Source organism: Alosa pseudoharengus, unplaced genomic scaffold, assembly GCF_046254945.1.
Source record: "Alosa pseudoharengus isolate Yale_2024_CS ecotype anadromous, Long Island Sound unplaced genomic scaffold, YU_APseudo_1.1 YU_APseudo_1.1_scf_2, whole genome shotgun sequence".
Taxonomy (NCBI): domain Eukaryota; kingdom Metazoa; phylum Chordata; class Actinopteri; order Clupeiformes; family Clupeidae; genus Alosa; species Alosa pseudoharengus.
Genome location: NW_027468663.1, coordinates 48,101,189 through 48,118,303, shown reverse-complemented (window position 1 = coordinate 48,118,303; position 17,115 = coordinate 48,101,189). Strand labels below are relative to the sequence as shown.

At 44.0% G+C, this 17,115-nt stretch overlaps 3 protein-coding genes across 4 annotated transcripts in view; 2 read left to right on the top strand and 1 right to left on the bottom strand.

The window, feature by feature from the left end:
- spidr (scaffold protein involved in DNA repair) overlaps positions 1 to 4,862 on the top strand; it is a 61,082-nt gene extending 56,220 nt beyond the window's left edge. For both annotated transcript variants that reach the window (XM_076295279.1, XM_076295278.1), the window contains exons 15-20: positions 193 to 421; positions 745 to 888; positions 2,546 to 2,639; positions 3,063 to 3,177; positions 3,681 to 3,734; positions 3,954 to 4,862. In XM_076295279.1, the coding sequence (XP_076151394.1) occupies positions 193 to 421; positions 745 to 888; positions 2,546 to 2,639; positions 3,063 to 3,177; positions 3,681 to 3,734; positions 3,954 to 4,067 (750 nt within the window). In that variant the 3' untranslated portion in view covers positions 4,068 to 4,862. The remainder of the gene's footprint in view (positions 1 to 192; positions 422 to 744; positions 889 to 2,545; positions 2,640 to 3,062; positions 3,178 to 3,680; positions 3,735 to 3,953) is intronic.
- Positions 4,863 to 5,487: 625 nt separating this feature from the next.
- Positions 5,488 to 6,909, bottom strand: cebpd (CCAAT enhancer binding protein delta). The gene has a single exon (XM_076295277.1). The coding sequence runs from the start codon at positions 6,672 to 6,674 to the stop codon at positions 5,802 to 5,804; it is 873 nt and encodes a 290-aa protein (XP_076151392.1). The 5' UTR covers positions 6,675 to 6,909; the 3' UTR covers positions 5,488 to 5,801.
- A 1,297-nt stretch (positions 6,910 to 8,206) lies between these two features.
- mcm4 (minichromosome maintenance complex component 4) lies at positions 8,207 to 17,115 on the top strand. Its single transcript, XM_076295275.1, has 17 exons — positions 8,207 to 8,268; positions 8,997 to 9,078; positions 9,246 to 9,401; positions 9,635 to 9,798; positions 10,188 to 10,289; positions 10,543 to 10,638; positions 11,877 to 11,972; positions 12,092 to 12,230; positions 12,713 to 12,933; positions 13,362 to 13,482; positions 13,789 to 14,048; positions 14,318 to 14,683; positions 15,269 to 15,396; positions 15,680 to 15,887; positions 16,135 to 16,363; positions 16,569 to 16,702; positions 16,852 to 17,115. The coding sequence occupies exons 2-17, from the start codon at positions 9,018 to 9,020 to the stop codon at positions 16,942 to 16,944; spliced, it is 2,574 nt and encodes an 857-aa protein (XP_076151390.1). The 5' UTR covers positions 8,207 to 8,268; positions 8,997 to 9,017; the 3' UTR covers positions 16,945 to 17,115.

Below are 17,115 nucleotides of genomic sequence, written 5' to 3'. Positions count from 1 at the left end.
AATCACATATGACTTTCACAAGGGATGCATAGCTATGCTATTGGCCATGCCTGGCACCAAAGCCTTTTTACCATCCATGTCAGTTTGCTCAGACTCTGTCCATTGTATAGAAATAAACATACGCCAGTTTAGCTGTACACACACACACACACACACACACACATTCTCTTATATGTTATGTGCTGTTGTCAGGACTCTGGTTCAGGTGCTGGTGATGCAGAGAACTGGTTGCTCTTTGTGACAGACGCCAGCCTGCAGGATGAGGAAGCGCCAAGGCCAGGCTGCCCCCGCCGGGCGCTGACTGTGTGCTTTAGGCCACCCCACACACTCCAGCACTCTGTCAGACAGGCCATCACTACGCCATCTTCATCTTCCACCTCCCGCTGCCTCCTCACCTTCAGAGATGCATTATTACAGCGGGGTAACGTTTGACAAAAAAGTGTATTGGATTAGAATCTAAAGCCTTAAATGTAATATATCAGCCTAAATTACTTTGTTTTGTGTCTTTAATGCTTAATTCTAATTTGGCTGTGGTCTGTTTGCAAGCACTGCTGGACAGTTCACATGAAGTTGAATTTACACAGGCCCATGAACCCAACACTATTTTGTTAATTACACTCCATATAGATGTGCAAATCTGATTCTTTTAATCACTGAATAGCACACTGGAGTCGATTGCTGTTCCAAGTAGATCAATATGTCTTCTTGTATTGAGTGTAACAGGACACTGCTCTCCCTGCTTAGGTTGTATTGTTTGCTTGGAGCAGACCACTGTCAGACTGGCTGGGGCACCAGAAGACATCCTGCACCCAGACCCTCTCCCACAGCCCCTTCGACTGGACCAGCTGGGCCCAGAGACGCCGCCCAATACTCTATGCACACTCACGGGTTAGTGCATTCCACTCAACTCCCTCCCGGATCGATTTACACAAGGAACAGCTTATTCTGCTAAAGGGAACCAGTTGTTTGTGGCAGTTTCTGTCATTCTTGTGCTTTTGTCTGGGACCTTGTTGTGGTTAAAAGCAAAGCTTTCGTCCTTTGCCATAGTCAGTTATTTCTCTTCTTACAGCTCGGCTCTCACAAGGCTGCTCAAATGGTTTCAGTTACCAAATAATGGAGAAGAAGAAAAGACTGATTTATCCTTGTTTCATTGTTGGCCATCGTATTAAGTCTCCTTGTGTTGCTTCTCAGGGGAAAAAAACTTATTTTGATTCCTTTAAGAAAAGGAATTCTTAAAAATGTGTATGTAAGTGTCAAAGACTAAGAAGTGCTGTCATCCTTTGCCACTGTTTATCTTGTCACCTCCTGACTGAGCTGCCCAGTAAAGGCCCATCCCCACTGCCAATGATAACTGCACAGATAAATGTAGCTCTGTTAGTGATATGCGCATAAGTAAAAGCCTCTCAAAAGTACCCTTCATGTCTGAACGTGACTCCTCTGAAATGCGATGGGTTCTGATTGACCCTGGTTGACCGCTATCATTCACACTACTGCTCTGACAAATGACACCCAGTGATGCGTTGGCTTTATAGTGTGTGGTGTGGACGTTGAGCTGAAGTTGAAAGCATTTTTCATAGTTATCTTACAGTCTTGTGAGCAGACCACAGTACATCCTTTTTTATCATTCTGTACTTGGAACGAAACTACAGGTTGAGGTCGTGTTAGTTTCAGTTAGGGCGATGTGTACTCTAGGTTCGGGTGAACGAGGGAGAGGTTGTTGCCCTTGTGGCTTCGATATGCTTTGCTGATATGGTCTGATCACCGGGGCTGAGAATTTGTATCAAGCGCATATTATCTCCTGCCAGGTCAGCAAGTTTGCCTGTGCCTTGGCTGCATGCCTTGTTCAGAGCTTTTCTGTATTCCAGCCCAGTGTCATTCCTTATCTGTAGGAAATGCTGTACGTTACATAATGTGTGTGTGTGTGTGTATGTGTGTGCTTTACGATGATATTTGTCAGATGGTGTCAGCTCAGCTCCTTGGAACGAACTAAAACTTTATAAGTGGTCGGGGTTAGAGCCCTGAGCGTGACCTCTTGGGGAGAAAAAACGGCATTCTGGGAGTAAAACTCTCCAAAACACATTGGCTCCTCTTCCCACTCTCACGTCGGCCTCCTAGTGTTCCATGAAAATGCACATGAAAAAAGCTGTCTTACATCAAATGAGTCTTGACTGCTTAAACAGACCTTTAGACACCAAGAATGAAATTTCATTTCAGATCCAAATCACTTTACAGTTCAGCATCGGAACAGAAAGGCTTGACGGTACTATAAGCCTTAATTTTACATGTTTGTATAATGAGTCACATGTCAGTTCTTTGTGGTGACCAGGTGAAAAAAGCAGGTAAAGCCACTGCATTGTCCTTTGTGTAGACCAATGCATTATTGTAATTATTGAGTACAGTACAGTGGGACTGTTGGCTTAAGTAATCTCTCAGATGTTGTTATGAATACATCCATTTGGCTTATATCTAGTCTAAGAGGTGTGTGGTGCATAACTGTAGCTATTTTCTTAAAGTGAGATTCACCTCTCTGTGTCACTCTTGTCAGGTGTGATTGTAGGTGTGGATGAAGAGACGGCTTACTCCTGGCCTGTGTGCAGCCTGTGTGAGAGTGAGCGTCTGGAGAAAGCTCTGGCCATGCAGTGAGTACTCACACACTCATCACTCCCCACCCACTGAACTGCAGTGCAAGGCACACTCTCCCAGCAGCGCTGAGGGTTAATGCTAATCTGTGTCAGATTACTGTTAGCAAGACTTTCAGTTAGAGAGATCATCCTTGCTTCTTAACCTCTGTCATACTGGCTCACCAGCCTTTTGCAGTCTTGTAGTTAATCTCCTTGAGGGTAATCTGCAGGCTTATACAGTGAATGGTAACTGGCTTCAATATATGGACGGATGTTTCCTCTGGTAATAGTGTTGTAGGGGAGTTAACTCTTACAGTCCTGCATGAACCTGCAGTATGGTTTGTGCATCTTCTGCAGATAGGAGCCATCAGTCATGTACCAGTCCTTGCTCAATATTTGTAATATTCTAAAATATTTTTATATATTGTGGTCTCTTACCAGGGAAGGTTTTCTTTGTACTGCTTGTGGTGCAGAAGTAGTCAAACCCATTGTCAAGATGCAGCTTGAAGTGTTTCTAAATTCTCTATCTCTAAGTGACTGCACCATCAAAATGAAGGTAAGGCTTGTTACTTAATTAACTCTGCAAATTCCTTTTTTATATGTGTAATATAGTTGTTGTTTGGCTTTGTAAATGCAACACCATGCAAAGCAGGAAGACTAGGCAGCATCATTTCAGAGACTAGAGACTTTTCTGACAAGATCATTATCACTTTTTAAAAAATAAATTCTACGACTTCTTCCCCCTGTCTGTGATAAGACACAGTGAAGTTGATTATCCACCCTGGGCCTGAGTAAAGCCAGTTCCCCAATTTAGTCAGAAATCAAAAGTAAAGCAGAATTGTAATGTTACTATCTGTGATATGCAAATGCAAATTCACAAAACTCAACATTTTCATAAGGCAGTTAAAACTCCAGAGGAGTGAACCGATTTGATTAATTACAGTGCACTCCCTGGGGGGAAAAAATGGATTTCAGACATTCCTCATAGAGCCTTTGATTACATTTCTCTGGATGTAATGATAACATCTCTAAATGCTCTCCATCATTTCTGTTCTCCAGCTGCAACAGAAAACGATTGATTCCATTCTGAGCTCATTGGGGGGTGATCCAGAGGTAGGCCTCGTGACTTGACACTTGACACCTGTTTCATGTATGAGTGACTGTGCATGTGTAACATTGGATTAGGCCAACAAATTCCCTCAACTCCCACATCTTTAATTCCTAACAATTGATTAGTGAGAAAGAGACAAGATATGATTTTGTGTTTCTGGTGAAATGACAGTAATTATATGTACTCGCTTACTCTCACTGGCTCGTCTGTTTGGCTGACAGTTCTATGAGGTGGAGAGCGTTCTGGGAAAGGAGGTGGGCCCTGTCAGTGCGTATGTGCGAGTGATCACCAGGACCCCAGGACTGTGGGTGGGCCTGGAGGAAGTCTGCCTTTGACAAGACGTGGTGGGCAGCGGCATGGACACGCATCACACCACAGGCCCGAGCCCCAAGCCCCAAGCATGGACACGCATCACACCACAGGCCCGAGCCCCAAGCCCTAAGCATGGACACGCATCACACCACAGGCCCGAGCCCCAAGCATGGACACCCATCACACCACAGGCCCGAGCCCCCAAGCCCCAAGCATGGACACCCATCACACCACAGGCCCAAGCCCTGTGTTCACAGGTGCCCTAAGGAGTATGTGTTGCCACTGCATTATTCTGGTGGTGTTGTGTGTTTGAAGGGTCATGTTGCCAACAATTGGCATGTGCAACATGAGCATGGTGAACAGGGTTAGTAGAACACTACGAGTATGCCTGAAATGACATGGTTGGCCCAAGTAGCATGCACAAGTGTGTGCACAAAAATGTGTCTTGGTAATTAAGAAGTACCAGGGTTGTGGAACGCTGATGTCGATTCCATTTGACTTGGAGCCATGAAATCAAATGACCCTCTAACACACTGTGGAATAACGAGGTGCTGCAAAGTCAGCTGCAAAGCCATTCGACGGACCATTTTAGCAACCATGTGATGGGTTCCACTTCCGTCAACACAATGACGGTGCATTTGTGTTTGTTATGGAGTCCTCTGGATGGCACTAAAGCAATGTGAGACCTTGGAATATTTTACATTCTGTACCTACCTCGTTGTGTATATAGTATTAAATTGGTCCTTAGTGTATACAGATTTGCTTGGAGACTTTCTGCATTTCATTTTCTAGTTTCTGTTCAATAAAGAACATGAACTTCTAAACTGACATGGTTGGTTTATTGGTCTTTTGTGTGTGTGTGTCTGTGTGTGTGTGTGTTTGTGTGTGTGTGTGTGTGTGTGTGTGTGTTCACATCCACTGAATATTTCACAGCTGTCCTGAGGTTTGCATTTTTTTTAAAGAACGTATCAGTTTTATTTAACCATGACTTTGGAGGTTGTTTATCTTTTCACACAAACTTGGCATGAATCACTAGAGGTGTGGGCAAATGAGTCCTGCTGATCACTTCTGTGTCAGTATACCAGCAGACTGTCAACTACACTGCAAGACCACCAGCTTCTTAATGTGTTGGTCAGATGCCTTATAATCCAGTTACTACTAATCCAGTCATTTTTTATAATCCAGTAACTATTAATTTTTAGAAAAACTGGGGAAATGTTAATGAAACTTGACTCTTTAAGGATGACTCTTGGACATATTTTGGTATGTACTATTCCATATAATTCCGTTTTGCACTGCCTGCTGGCTCTAGCTCCTTTCAGAAATGTCCAACATGTCACAAGCAGGCACTGCTACATACTTTACATTTTACCTTGAGAAAGCTGTGCCCCTGAACACTCCCCTCCCCCTTCAGACTCTGAACTCACATTAACCAGCCCATGCTTCAAGATTTCAAGTCATTTTATTACAGATTTCACAGATTTCCCAACTTTTATACAAACCATATAAAAATTTTAAACATGCTCTGGCATTTGTAAGAAGTTTGGAATAAAAAAAACATGTACCATGACAAATATATGAAGTTTGAGAATAATTTAAAAATAGAAAAATTCAAAAAAATATATATATATATGTGGCAGCATAGACTGTGATAGCCATATTTTCAGTGTCAAATCATCTGGTGTAACTTATGTACAATTGCTACAGAGAATATGTCCATTGAGGTATATTTTCAGAGTTCAGGGTCTCTGGAGATGTCACCGACTGTCCACGGACAGAGTCGCCCCGAAAGAAGAGCTGGGGAGCTGCTTGAAGAAGTTCCTCAAGCTTGAAAGTTCGCGAGTTAGCTGCTCGATTGTTTTGTGCAGACGCTCATTCTCCGAACTCAGTTCAATCATCTTTTGCTGCATGTCCAGGTTGCGCATCTTCGCCTTGTCCCTGCTTTTACGCACAGCGATGTTATTCCTCTCCCGTCTCTGACGATACTCTGGACTGTATCGATCAAGGCTCTTTTTACCCTTGTCTTTTCCCGATTTTCGGGGGCTGCCTCCGATGGAAAGGGGCTCTGGCGTAGTTGGTGGGGTGGGCTGTCCTGTGTGCAGGGTCATCGATGTCTGCGCACAAGTCTCTATCTGCGAAGGGAGCGATGAAGACATGTCACTGTCACTCCAGTCTGGCTCCTGTTTGATGGGCGCGCTGAACACACCTTTCTCGAAGCTATCCGGCATCCTCTCCACGTCCTTTTGGATGCCGACGCAAAATGAGCTGGTTGTCAGCAGCGGGTGACTGGACGGTGCATTGGGCAAGCAGAAGTCGGCTTTCTCTTGCTTCACAGTGTTGTTGAACAGATCTGCAAACAGCTCGTCGTTGCAGAGTTCCAGGTTGGGCACCGACGACATCGAGTCAATGTACGAGCTGAAGTCAATAGCGCTCTCGTCGTCGTAGATGGCTGGCGCTGTGCTCAGCTCGACCATACTCGTGTCCTCCCCCATCCCATCACCTCGCATGGTTTTGCAGTCTCCGGGGACACTGCTCAGTTTATTGTCGTAGAAATTTGTAGGCTCCATCGCCCAACTCATATTGCATGGTGAAGACACGCACTGCGAATCCAGGTTGTATATGTCACACATGAACGCAGCTGGCCTATCGAAGATGTTTGGATTACTTGTCAGGTAAAAACAAAAAAAAGGCCGGATTTATGCTGTCAGTTGCTAAAATGTCTTTCAACGGCTAGGCTAAACACTCGGCGTCAAATCACTGGTGTTCCCTTGGCCTAGGTAAATCCTGATTCCAGTTTTTGAGCTTGTCAAGCTTGTTTAGGTCAAGTGTCACTGAGATCGCGCTTCTCTGAAACAACCTGTGGCTTGCTCAGTGAATATGTATGCCCTCCTTTGCCTACGTCAGATGCTCACCACCCCTTCTTTGACAAGCCAGTGAGGTCCAGAACGGTCACATGGTGCTTCTCCACTCCTATTTGAGGAGAATAGGGTGTGCACACACCTCCCACTACTACGACTAGAATGTTGATGGGACAAGTTAGAACTACTCTGCTTTTATAAACAACCGTATGTGCTTTCTTCTGTCCAAGACAACCCACACACCTTTCAGGAACAAGCAAAATACCAAAACTAGTCAACAAGAACAGAGCCGATGTTGATTGGCCCAATCAAACTGAATAAAAACATTTTACATCTAGATGCATCATAGCATGGCATAGCATGAGTTTTTCCTTCATAATATTTTCTATTTCTTATCTATTGGATAAAAATAATAATAATATTTATTTATAGCACTTTTCAAGCAGTGAGCACAAAGTGCTTACAGACAAACATGGTGAGCATTTTTTTTTATGCACAAAGTGCAACAAATAAGGACATATAACTGTATTTCACCTAATATTATACAATTGGCGGTTGAAAATCATATTGATTTTTGAAAAAATGGCTTAATGTGTTTTTACGACATGAATGTATAGGCTATTCGATTTAATTCCAAAGCCATAAATCATAAGACGATTTAGGCCTATGTGTTACCGTGCCTTCCACACGTGGAGAACATCGTCTTGTGTTTTTCCAGTCGGAATTTCCCGGAATGCCTACTAAATCGGATCATGTACGCCATCCAGCGGTTGTACCAATAATAATTTAGCTGCGCACTCTAGTTCCAGCATGCGGGCTCTGCCGACACCCTGTGGGACTGTCTATACCAGAGACTTCATTAACGATTATATTTATACGGTTACACGCTACTTAAAGGTACCAATAGCAATATAAAGTGTACGCATTTAATCCCGTGTAGACCACACGTAAACCTCCACCAAAAATGTCCAAGTTGCGCTCAGGCTGTATTTTGCCCTATCGCCATCTAGCGGACATTATTATGTGTCGAGGGATTTTAGAAATTTGCCGCGAGTTTATTCGGTGATACCAATTGGTGTGGGGGGTTCAGTTTCAAGATATCTACAAATAATTCAAGATTACGCAGTTGATACCACATATACCGCATATTGTGTTATTATATGTGGTATTTTACTATATCTAATCAAATATCAAAAATAATTATGTACGATTTATCCCTATTTTGTTAGAGTGCACTGCGCTGGATCTCCATTGCAGAAAAATAATAACGTCCGAGTGTCATGATTGGTGTAATTCTTCGCGGGAAATTTGCGTCACTGGTGCAATTTCGCGCCAACTTCATTGTCGGAGAGGAACATTGGAGCAGGTGGGTTGTTGATATGTTTTGGTAAATTGCAGACGCTTTAATGTTACATACAATTATCGCTGTGTGATGCCTTTGTTTGTTATATTAAAGTTCTCTGAACTTGTACAGAAAATAAGCTTATCATGTTTTGGAGCATTAGATATTACTGTTTGATGGCGTTAACGTCGAGAGGTTAGCATGGTTAAGGCAGCCATGATCTGACTTCAATTTTAACGTTAAGTTAACTTGCTGGAAAAGACTATGCTTGTGCTTCCTAGATATCTCTCTTGTGATGAAAGTGCCAAGACTGTGCGTTTTGTATTTGTGTTGGTCGGAAATTTCGCGTTGTTGGACGTTCAGTGATGCTATTAAAATTAGATGCTTCCAGTAACTTAACCGTCTTATTAACGTTAGCTGCCTTTGTTGGTAACCGTGTCCTCTTGTAGTCTGCCAAGTATTTGACGATTTCAACATTCACTTCAACTTCAATGATGTAGAGAAACATTTAATCGACGGTGCTTTGTTGTCAGACAATGATATATTGCCCTTGATTGTAAGAGTTAATGTAACTATTCGGATTCTAACATTGACTCTCTAAGGTCACACACTAATTAACGTTACGGTCATTGTGCCATCTTCAGGAACATTGATTGTATGTGATTTAAAATGTTAGCATTGTTTCATGGTTTGCATCAGTGTATCATTTTGTTAATGCAATTAACTCAACATCAAACTGTGCTTTTCATTAGAAAAAATAATTTGTGCCCAAGATGTCTTCGCCAACTTCAACACCAAGTCGCAAGCGTGGAAGGACCAGCAATCCTCCAACACGTACGGCCTTATCAAACACCACTCAACTCAATTTCAATCTTGCTAGTAGAGAAAAAAATGTTAATTTTTTTAAGCGTTGTGCACTAGCAGTGGAATGTCCATACAAGTTTTAATTGTGTGCAGAACACAAGTTATCATAATCGACGTCCTTTTTGCCTTCCACGCAGCTGGCAGTGAGGACCCGCTGTCCCCTCCTTCCCAGCGGCCCAGGTCCCAGGACACGTCTATCGGGGACCTGCAGCCCATGCCCACCTCCCCAGCCACAGACATGTGTAGTCCCAATCCTCAGGACACATCTCTCTTCTCCAGCCCTAGGCGCTCAGGTAAACATTTAGCCCTGTTAGAACACCAGCCGTGTGTCCCTGTTTAGTGCATAGATACAGAGGGATAGATGCATATAGACGAAGATGGATAGATTAATGCAAATTTGAGGTGTTGCATGCTCAAAGCATCTCACCATGTCGGAATGTTATTGCACTGCATGAAGTGCATAAAGTGTTTGACATGGGCATCAAATTCAGATGACATCAGATCTTAAATGTAATCTCTCGCGCAGTGCTCCCCAGCGAAGTGGACGTGAGTTCCCCACTACTGTATGGGACGCCCAGCTCCCGTGTGGAGGGGACGCCCCGTAGCGGGATCCGTGGAACTCCGGCTCGCCAGCGAGCCGATCTTGGGTCGGTCAGGAAGGCCCCTCAGGTGGACCTCCTCTCAGAACCTGTGAGTGCTTATGTGTAGTACTTCAACCATACCTGAGTGTGGCCTAAACTGTGAGGAGTTTGGAACACGTGTTCTGTACAATTTAAGAACTTGTACTGAGATATTTCAATATATTTATCAATGAAGATGTATGTTGTGCATGCAAATTCTACCAAGAAATGCACAGATGAATGAATGAGTAAGTTTACAGTTCTGTTGAAATTAGACTTCTGCATGGAAAATTTTGAAGTTGAGCATGCTCATTAGTTTGATGCAACTCAAATCATTGTCAGTATTGTAACTGAAGTTATTCCCAGAACTGGTGTTCAGTTTGTCATTGGCAAAGACAGTAGTGCAATCCCAGTGCGATGCAGACTCATTGATGTGTTTGTGTGTGTCTCTCCTGTCAGCCCTCTGGAGACAATGCAGTGGCTAGTGATCAGGCTGCAGGGCAGAGGCTAGTCATCTGGGGAACTGACGTCAACGTAGGCACCTGCAAGGAAAAGTTTCAGGTATGACCTGTCAATCCTGTGCCCGTGAGCGGTCATGTGCATTTGAAGACAGCTTAGGGCTCTCTGTATTTGTTTGTTTGTCATACTCTGTAGTCAGTATTGGCTGACTTTGAGTAAGGTGTAAAGATGTTATGCTTTAAAGTAAATTACATTTTCTAATATAACTGATGTAAAGGAGCTCTGGGTCATCAAAGCAGTATCACATTGTTCTACATGAAGCAGATGTGTGAACGGGGTGCAATTGTTTCTCCAGCGATTCCTGCAGCGCTTCATCGATCTCACCTCCAGAGAGGACGAGAATGCTGGGCTGGATCTCAACGAGCCCTTGTACATGCAGAAACTAGACGAGGTGAGACAAGACTACATGAAAGTAAACACAAAGCAGTCAACAAGTGCTCAAAATGTTTGGAAACTGTTGGAAAACCATTCCCAGTGTTTAACATAAGGTGGTTAAGCGTATACTAAAGAGTGTGAAATGCTGTCGTCTAGGGCTTAAACAATTACTCGAATAATTTGATTACAAAAAATGATCGAGGCAGGCTTTGTTTAATTCCTGTCACTTACATTATTTGACCTTATTAAGTTGGCGCGATGACTTGAGAGCCAATAAAACCGTCTGTGAAAGGCAGAGAATGTCCAATGTTTTGGGATCATTTCAAACTTAGAATAGAAGACAAGGTGCAATGTGTCCACCGCAAAGCAGAACTGCCGTACCACAACAGCACGTCAACGATGATTCAGCATCTGAGCTGAAAGCATCCAGTTGTTAACACCAGCTCACCAAGCGTAGCTGACGCAAGGCAACGTAAGCATTATTAGCTGAATTAATGTATTAGCTAGTTAGAAGTTAAGGTATTTGTAGCAGCTGTAGCCTAATGTTGTGAGTCGATATAATTGATGTTAAGTTGTGGGAACTTTTAAGTAGTGAACTAATTCATGTAAAATTGCAAGTGAGCATTACACCTAAAAACTCATCACACACTCATCTCGTCTTTCTCTCTCTCACACATACACACACACACACACACACACTCTTCTGGTGTTAGGTTAGGCTACCTCACCAAATAGGCCTACCTCAGAAATAATCATTATTGCCTTTACAACATTAATAAACTGCACTTAATGATAATTGCTAGAAAACTCAATTATTTACTTGAATTTCCCCTGGGGATTAATAAAGTATCTATCTATCTCTATCTCTATCTCTCTCTATCTATCTCTCTATCTATCTCTCTATCTATCTCTCTCTCTCTCTATCCATCTCTCTATATCTCTCTCTATCTCTATCTCTCTCTATCTATCTCTCTATCTATCTATCTCTCTATCTATCTCTCTCTCTGTCCATCTCTCTATATCTCTATCTATCTCTCTCTATCTCTCTATATCTAAAATGGGCTGCTTAAGGGCCTACTGGTTGCTTTGTTTACTTTTTTTTGTTTATTACTACATAACCCCTCATGTTAAATTCATAACTTTGTGTCTTAAAACATTACAATGTGTCCTATACTTGGGAAATTACGGTATATGCCATAACTTAAGGACCTATGTGGTCATATTGTTGATCTAACATGTCTGTGTTCTCCACAGATCAGCGTTGTTGGGGAGCCCGTGCTGAATGTGAACTGTGGCCATGTGCAGTCTTTTGATGCCGATCTGTACAGACAGCTCATCTGCTATCCCCAGGTAAGACGCCCCATTCGTGTCAGTTTGCACAGTTGAGCAGAACACTGCATGTGACAATTAGTAGCTCTGGTCAGTTAAATCTGGAAGGCCTCTCATGGTTTGCCCTTGTCTGTTTACAGGAAGTCATTCCTACATTTGATATGGCAGTCAATGAGCTCTTCTTCGAGCGTTACCCAGATTCCATGCTAGACCATCAGATCCAAGTGCGGCCGTACAACGCCCTCAAAACCAGAAACATGCGCAGCCTCAACCCTGAAGGTAAACATGCCAGGTGGAACGGGAGGCTGGAAGTGTTATTTTGACACGTGATCTGATAACACATATCTGCTAATTTGACCGGAGTGAGGAGGTGTGGTCACCTTTACTCTTAAACCCTGTTCTAACTCTGGGTAGCCTGTCATAACAAAGTTATGTGACATCTGTTCAGAAGCAGGCATCATTCCATTGCAGACACATTTTGAATATGAAACAGCTGTGAATTTGAAACACATGAGTTTGCCAGTGTATATGTATACACCTGTTATGCATTTTACTGTTTTTATGATGTTTCTATTGCCACCTCTCATAAAACTGATATATTTAGCATGTAGTTATGCTTACCTAGCCAAGATGTGTCTGAAACTAGAGCAACAGCAGTGTCCAGCACCATCAGGTTCAGGCCTCAAGATCTCGCTCACACTCTCTCTCTCTGTCTGTCTGTCTCCCCCTTCTGTCTTTCTTATGGACCCTCCCTATTATAGACATTGACCAGCTCATCACAATCAGTGGCATGGTGATCCGCACGTCCCAGCTGATCCCAGAGATGCAGGAGGCCTTCTTCCGCTGCCAGGTGTGTGCGTTCAGCACGCGCGTGGAAGTGGACCGTGGCCGCATCGCTGAGCCCGCCGTCTGCCGCAACTGCAACACCACCCACAGCCTGGCCCTGATGCACAACCGTTCCGCCTTCTCCGACAAACAGATGGTGCGTGTGGCACTGGGGCCCTGTGCTTTCAAGTGCCCCTGTCAACAGATGCTATGTCAGAGGATCAAAGCACTGATTTCAGTTACCAAGGGAACATGTGCTGTGATATTTGGGATAGATGTTTTGGGTGATCTTTGTGTCGCCCCAGGTAAAAAAAAGAAAAAAAGTAAAAGTTTGTCAGTAACCCTTGAGCTAGATCTTAAAAGCAAACTGTTTTCAGCCTCTAAATATGCATTACTTTCAGAGTATAACCTTCACATATTCTATCAAGGGTAATTTTGTGATTGAGATTAAGAATATGATCTGGATGAAGTGTGTATGTATGTATGTGTGTACCCCATTTGTTTGTAGTTGGGCACTAACAGTTTAGCACCATGTTTCTATGAGGCTGATCACGTTCTCACGACGCCATGAATGCTGTTTTCCAGATTAAGCTGCAGGAATCTCCGGAGGACATGCCTGCTGGTCAGACCCCTCACACCACTGTGGTCTACGCTCACAATGACCTCGTGGACAAAGTCCAGCCTGGAGACAGGATCAATATCACAGGTACAGGAGGAAGGGTTGAAGCTGTATGAAACGGCCTTCTGGCCTTCTTGAACTTTTCTTTACTTTTTTACTCAGGAAGTGTTTCGCTGAGAGGACTGTTAACCACTTGGGTCTATTATTGGCTGTGTACTGAGTGAAAATGACACTGTACTTGCATGGTGTATTGTAATCCATTGGGTTTGTAAATGTTAAGTCATTTAGAGTCAAGTCATGTAGCACATTTCATACAGAGGTGATGGATGGAGATCAGGTTCATCTCATTCCTCTTTTTCTAAAGCAAAACTTCCCTCCTCTCCTCTGCCGCAGGCATCTACAGGGCCGCCCCGATGCGTGTGAACCCCAGGCAGAGCCAGGTGAAGGCTGTGTACAAGACTCACATCGACGCCATCCACTTCCGCAAGACGGACGAGCGGCGCCTGCACGGGGTGGACGAGGACGGCGACCAGAAGCTCTTCACCGAGGAGCGCGTGCAGACCCTCCGCGAACTGGCCGGCAAGCCCGACGTCTACGAGCGACTCTCTTCCGCCCTGGCGCCCAGCATCTACGAGCACGAGGACATCAAGAAGGTCAGTAGGGCCTCTCGCAAGTCCCACTGCTGTCAGCGTAGGGCTCAGGTTGAGTGCCTGAGTTAAGATAGAAGGAATGTCATTGGAGACGTGTGTGTGCGCCTTGAGCGCCATGCAAAAATCAGAGTTGAATATTTAGCATTTTAATTTTTTACTCAAGGCATTGCTGCAGATTTAAGATTATATGATGGATGGATCATATGATTTTGATTAAGTATAATTAATAAATTCTGAGGATGGTTGAAACATCATCTTTCTGTCTGCCATAGGGAATCCTTTTGCAGCTCTTTGGCGGCACACGGAAGGACTTTAGCCAGACGGGCCGTGGCAACTTCCGTGCCGAAGTCAACATCCTGCTCTGTGGCGACCCTGGCACCAGCAAGTCTCAACTGCTGCAGTACGTCTTCAACCTGGTGCCGCGTGGCCAGTACACCTCGGGCAAGGGCTCCAGCGCCGTGGGTCTGACGGCCTACGTCATGAAGGACCCTGAGACGCGACAGCTGGTCCTGCAGACCGGCGCGCTGGTGCTTAGCGACAACGGCATCTGCTGCATTGACGAGTTTGACAAGATGAGCGACAGCACACGCTCAGTGCTGCACGAGGTCATGGAGCAACAGACACTCTCCATCGCCAAGGTAGCGTAAAGAGCACTGTGTTTGTGTGTGGCTTCTCTGACAAGATGAAATATAGCATATTGTTTAACATGACTGCTAAGCTATTTGCAAAAAGAGTTTTGAGTAGGTGTCCATTTTAGACTGCTACCATTTTTTGTTTCGTACAGTCATTAGCATTTGCCCCGATGTGTCGTAAAAATGCCAGGACGCACCTGACCCACCACACACTCTGCTTTTCTCAAAGTCAAGGATTCGTGCTTGGTAGAGTCCCGCCGAGTCGAATCCTTCACAGACGAGGCAAGGCTTCTTCTTAGCATACGGAAAACACACAATGGAACAGACTAGCGAGTGTGCAGGAAGCTGCAGGTGCATTATTAAAAATCAAGTGTGCGCACAGGATTGTGGGTATTCCAATACACACATGCATCCTTGAAAATCTCAGAACAAAGGACTCGGTACTTGATAGAATTTTAAAGCACCCTTGACATTGGAACAGTGCTTGGCGAGATTTGATGATCTAACATCCTTGAAAGAGTGGCTTTGAAGGACCCATCCTTGACTTAGAGAAACGATCTCTGATTTAGAATTGCTCTCCTTTGGCCATAGGCTGGAATCATCTGTCAGCTGAATGCTCGCACTTCCGTCTTGGCTGCCGCCAATCCAGTGGAGTCTCAGTGGAACCCAAAGAAGACCACTATCGAAAACATTCAGCTGCCACACACACTCCTGTCCAGGTCAGGATCTCTGCCGAGATGACTAGAAATATTTAGCTTCATATATAGTTGCACGTCACAATTCAACATTAATGTCTTATTTCACTATCATTGTGTATGTATGCATCATTCATGTATGAAAGTATGTAGTTTGATATGAATATGTTCTGAAACATATTGTAGTGTTTATTCATTGTTAATTGATTGTATTACCAATGTTCCAAAGAGTCTGCACTGAGATAGTAAAGCATTTGTCAACTATTTACCCCCCCCCCCCCCTCCCAAATCATCCTCTTCAATGTAGATTTGACCTCATCTTCCTGATGCTGGACCCTCAGGATGAGGCTTATGACAGACGGCTAGCCCACCACTTGGTGGCGCTCTATTACCAAAGCGAGGAGCAGATCGAGGAGGAGTACTTGGACATGGCTGTGCTGAAGGACTACATTGCCTACGCCCGCACTTACATAGTCCCCAGGCTGAGTGAAGAAGCCAGCCAGGCGCTTATCGAGGTACTGCAGTGGTCTATTGAGATGCACACAGGAATATAGATGTTGTGTAGACAGGAATAAACTAACAACCCACATCTCTTGAGGGAGACTGGGTTGTTGGCTGTCTGTAATAAAGCTTTCTAGGATACATACCACTGAGGACTATTGCAATGATTGCAAGCATTGATTTTGCCTGATGCATTAGACCATGACCTAAGAGAGCATGACCTAAGTTCTTTAAAACTCAGTCTCCATCTCAATTCCTAAGGCATATGTGGACATGAGGAAGATCGGCAGTGGCCGGGGTATGGTGTCCGCCTACCCACGTCAGCTGGAGTCCCTAATCCGCCTGGCGGAGGCCCATGCCAAGGTGCGCTTCTCTGAAAAGGTGGAGACCATTGACGTGGAAGAAGCCAAGAGACTTCACAGGGAGGCCCTCAAGCAGTCGGCAACTGACCCAAGAACAGGATTTGTGGACATCTCTATCCTCACAACAGGTAACACTGACTTATTCAAGAGGACAAAATTGCTTATGAAAGGCATTGTGCTAGAAATTGCTGTTAAATTTACCGTCTTTGTGATATTGTGCATATGTCTGGTTTCATAAGAGTATTGTAACTGTCTGGGTATTCCATTATTTAAAATACCTCAAATACTACATGTTCTGTTAAATGAGTGGGATTTCTGTTTGATTTTGAACAGGAATGAGTGCTACTGCCAGAAAGAGGAAGGAGGAAATTGCTCAGGCCCTCAAGAAAATGATTCAGGCAAAGGGGAAGACACCTGCCATGAAGTATCAGCAGCTATTTGATGACCTTCGGGGGCAGTCTGAGGCTGTAAGTTGATTAATATTCTCCAACACAATAGTTTAATATGGCCAGTGACAAAACACAAGTCTTAAGCTACCATGAGGAGGGATGGTGATAAATGTTTATAGAAATAACTCCCTGACTGGTTTTGGTTTTTCTCGTTGTTCTTGTTCTAGGCCATCACCAAGGACCTGTTCGACGAGGCTCTCAGAGCTTTGGCAGATGAAGACTATTTAACGGTCACAGGGAAAACTGTCCGCCTGTTGTAAAATAATGCTTTTGTGCCTGGAGGGAGTGACACTTTTCTTTCTGAAAACGTAGTCGCATGCCCTTGCTTTCCCTGGTTATCTGTCAGGATCTATCTGTTCCATGTTGAAAATAATGAATTAATAAATACTAGTGTTTCCTTTTGTAATGCAATAAAATATGTTTGCCATTAA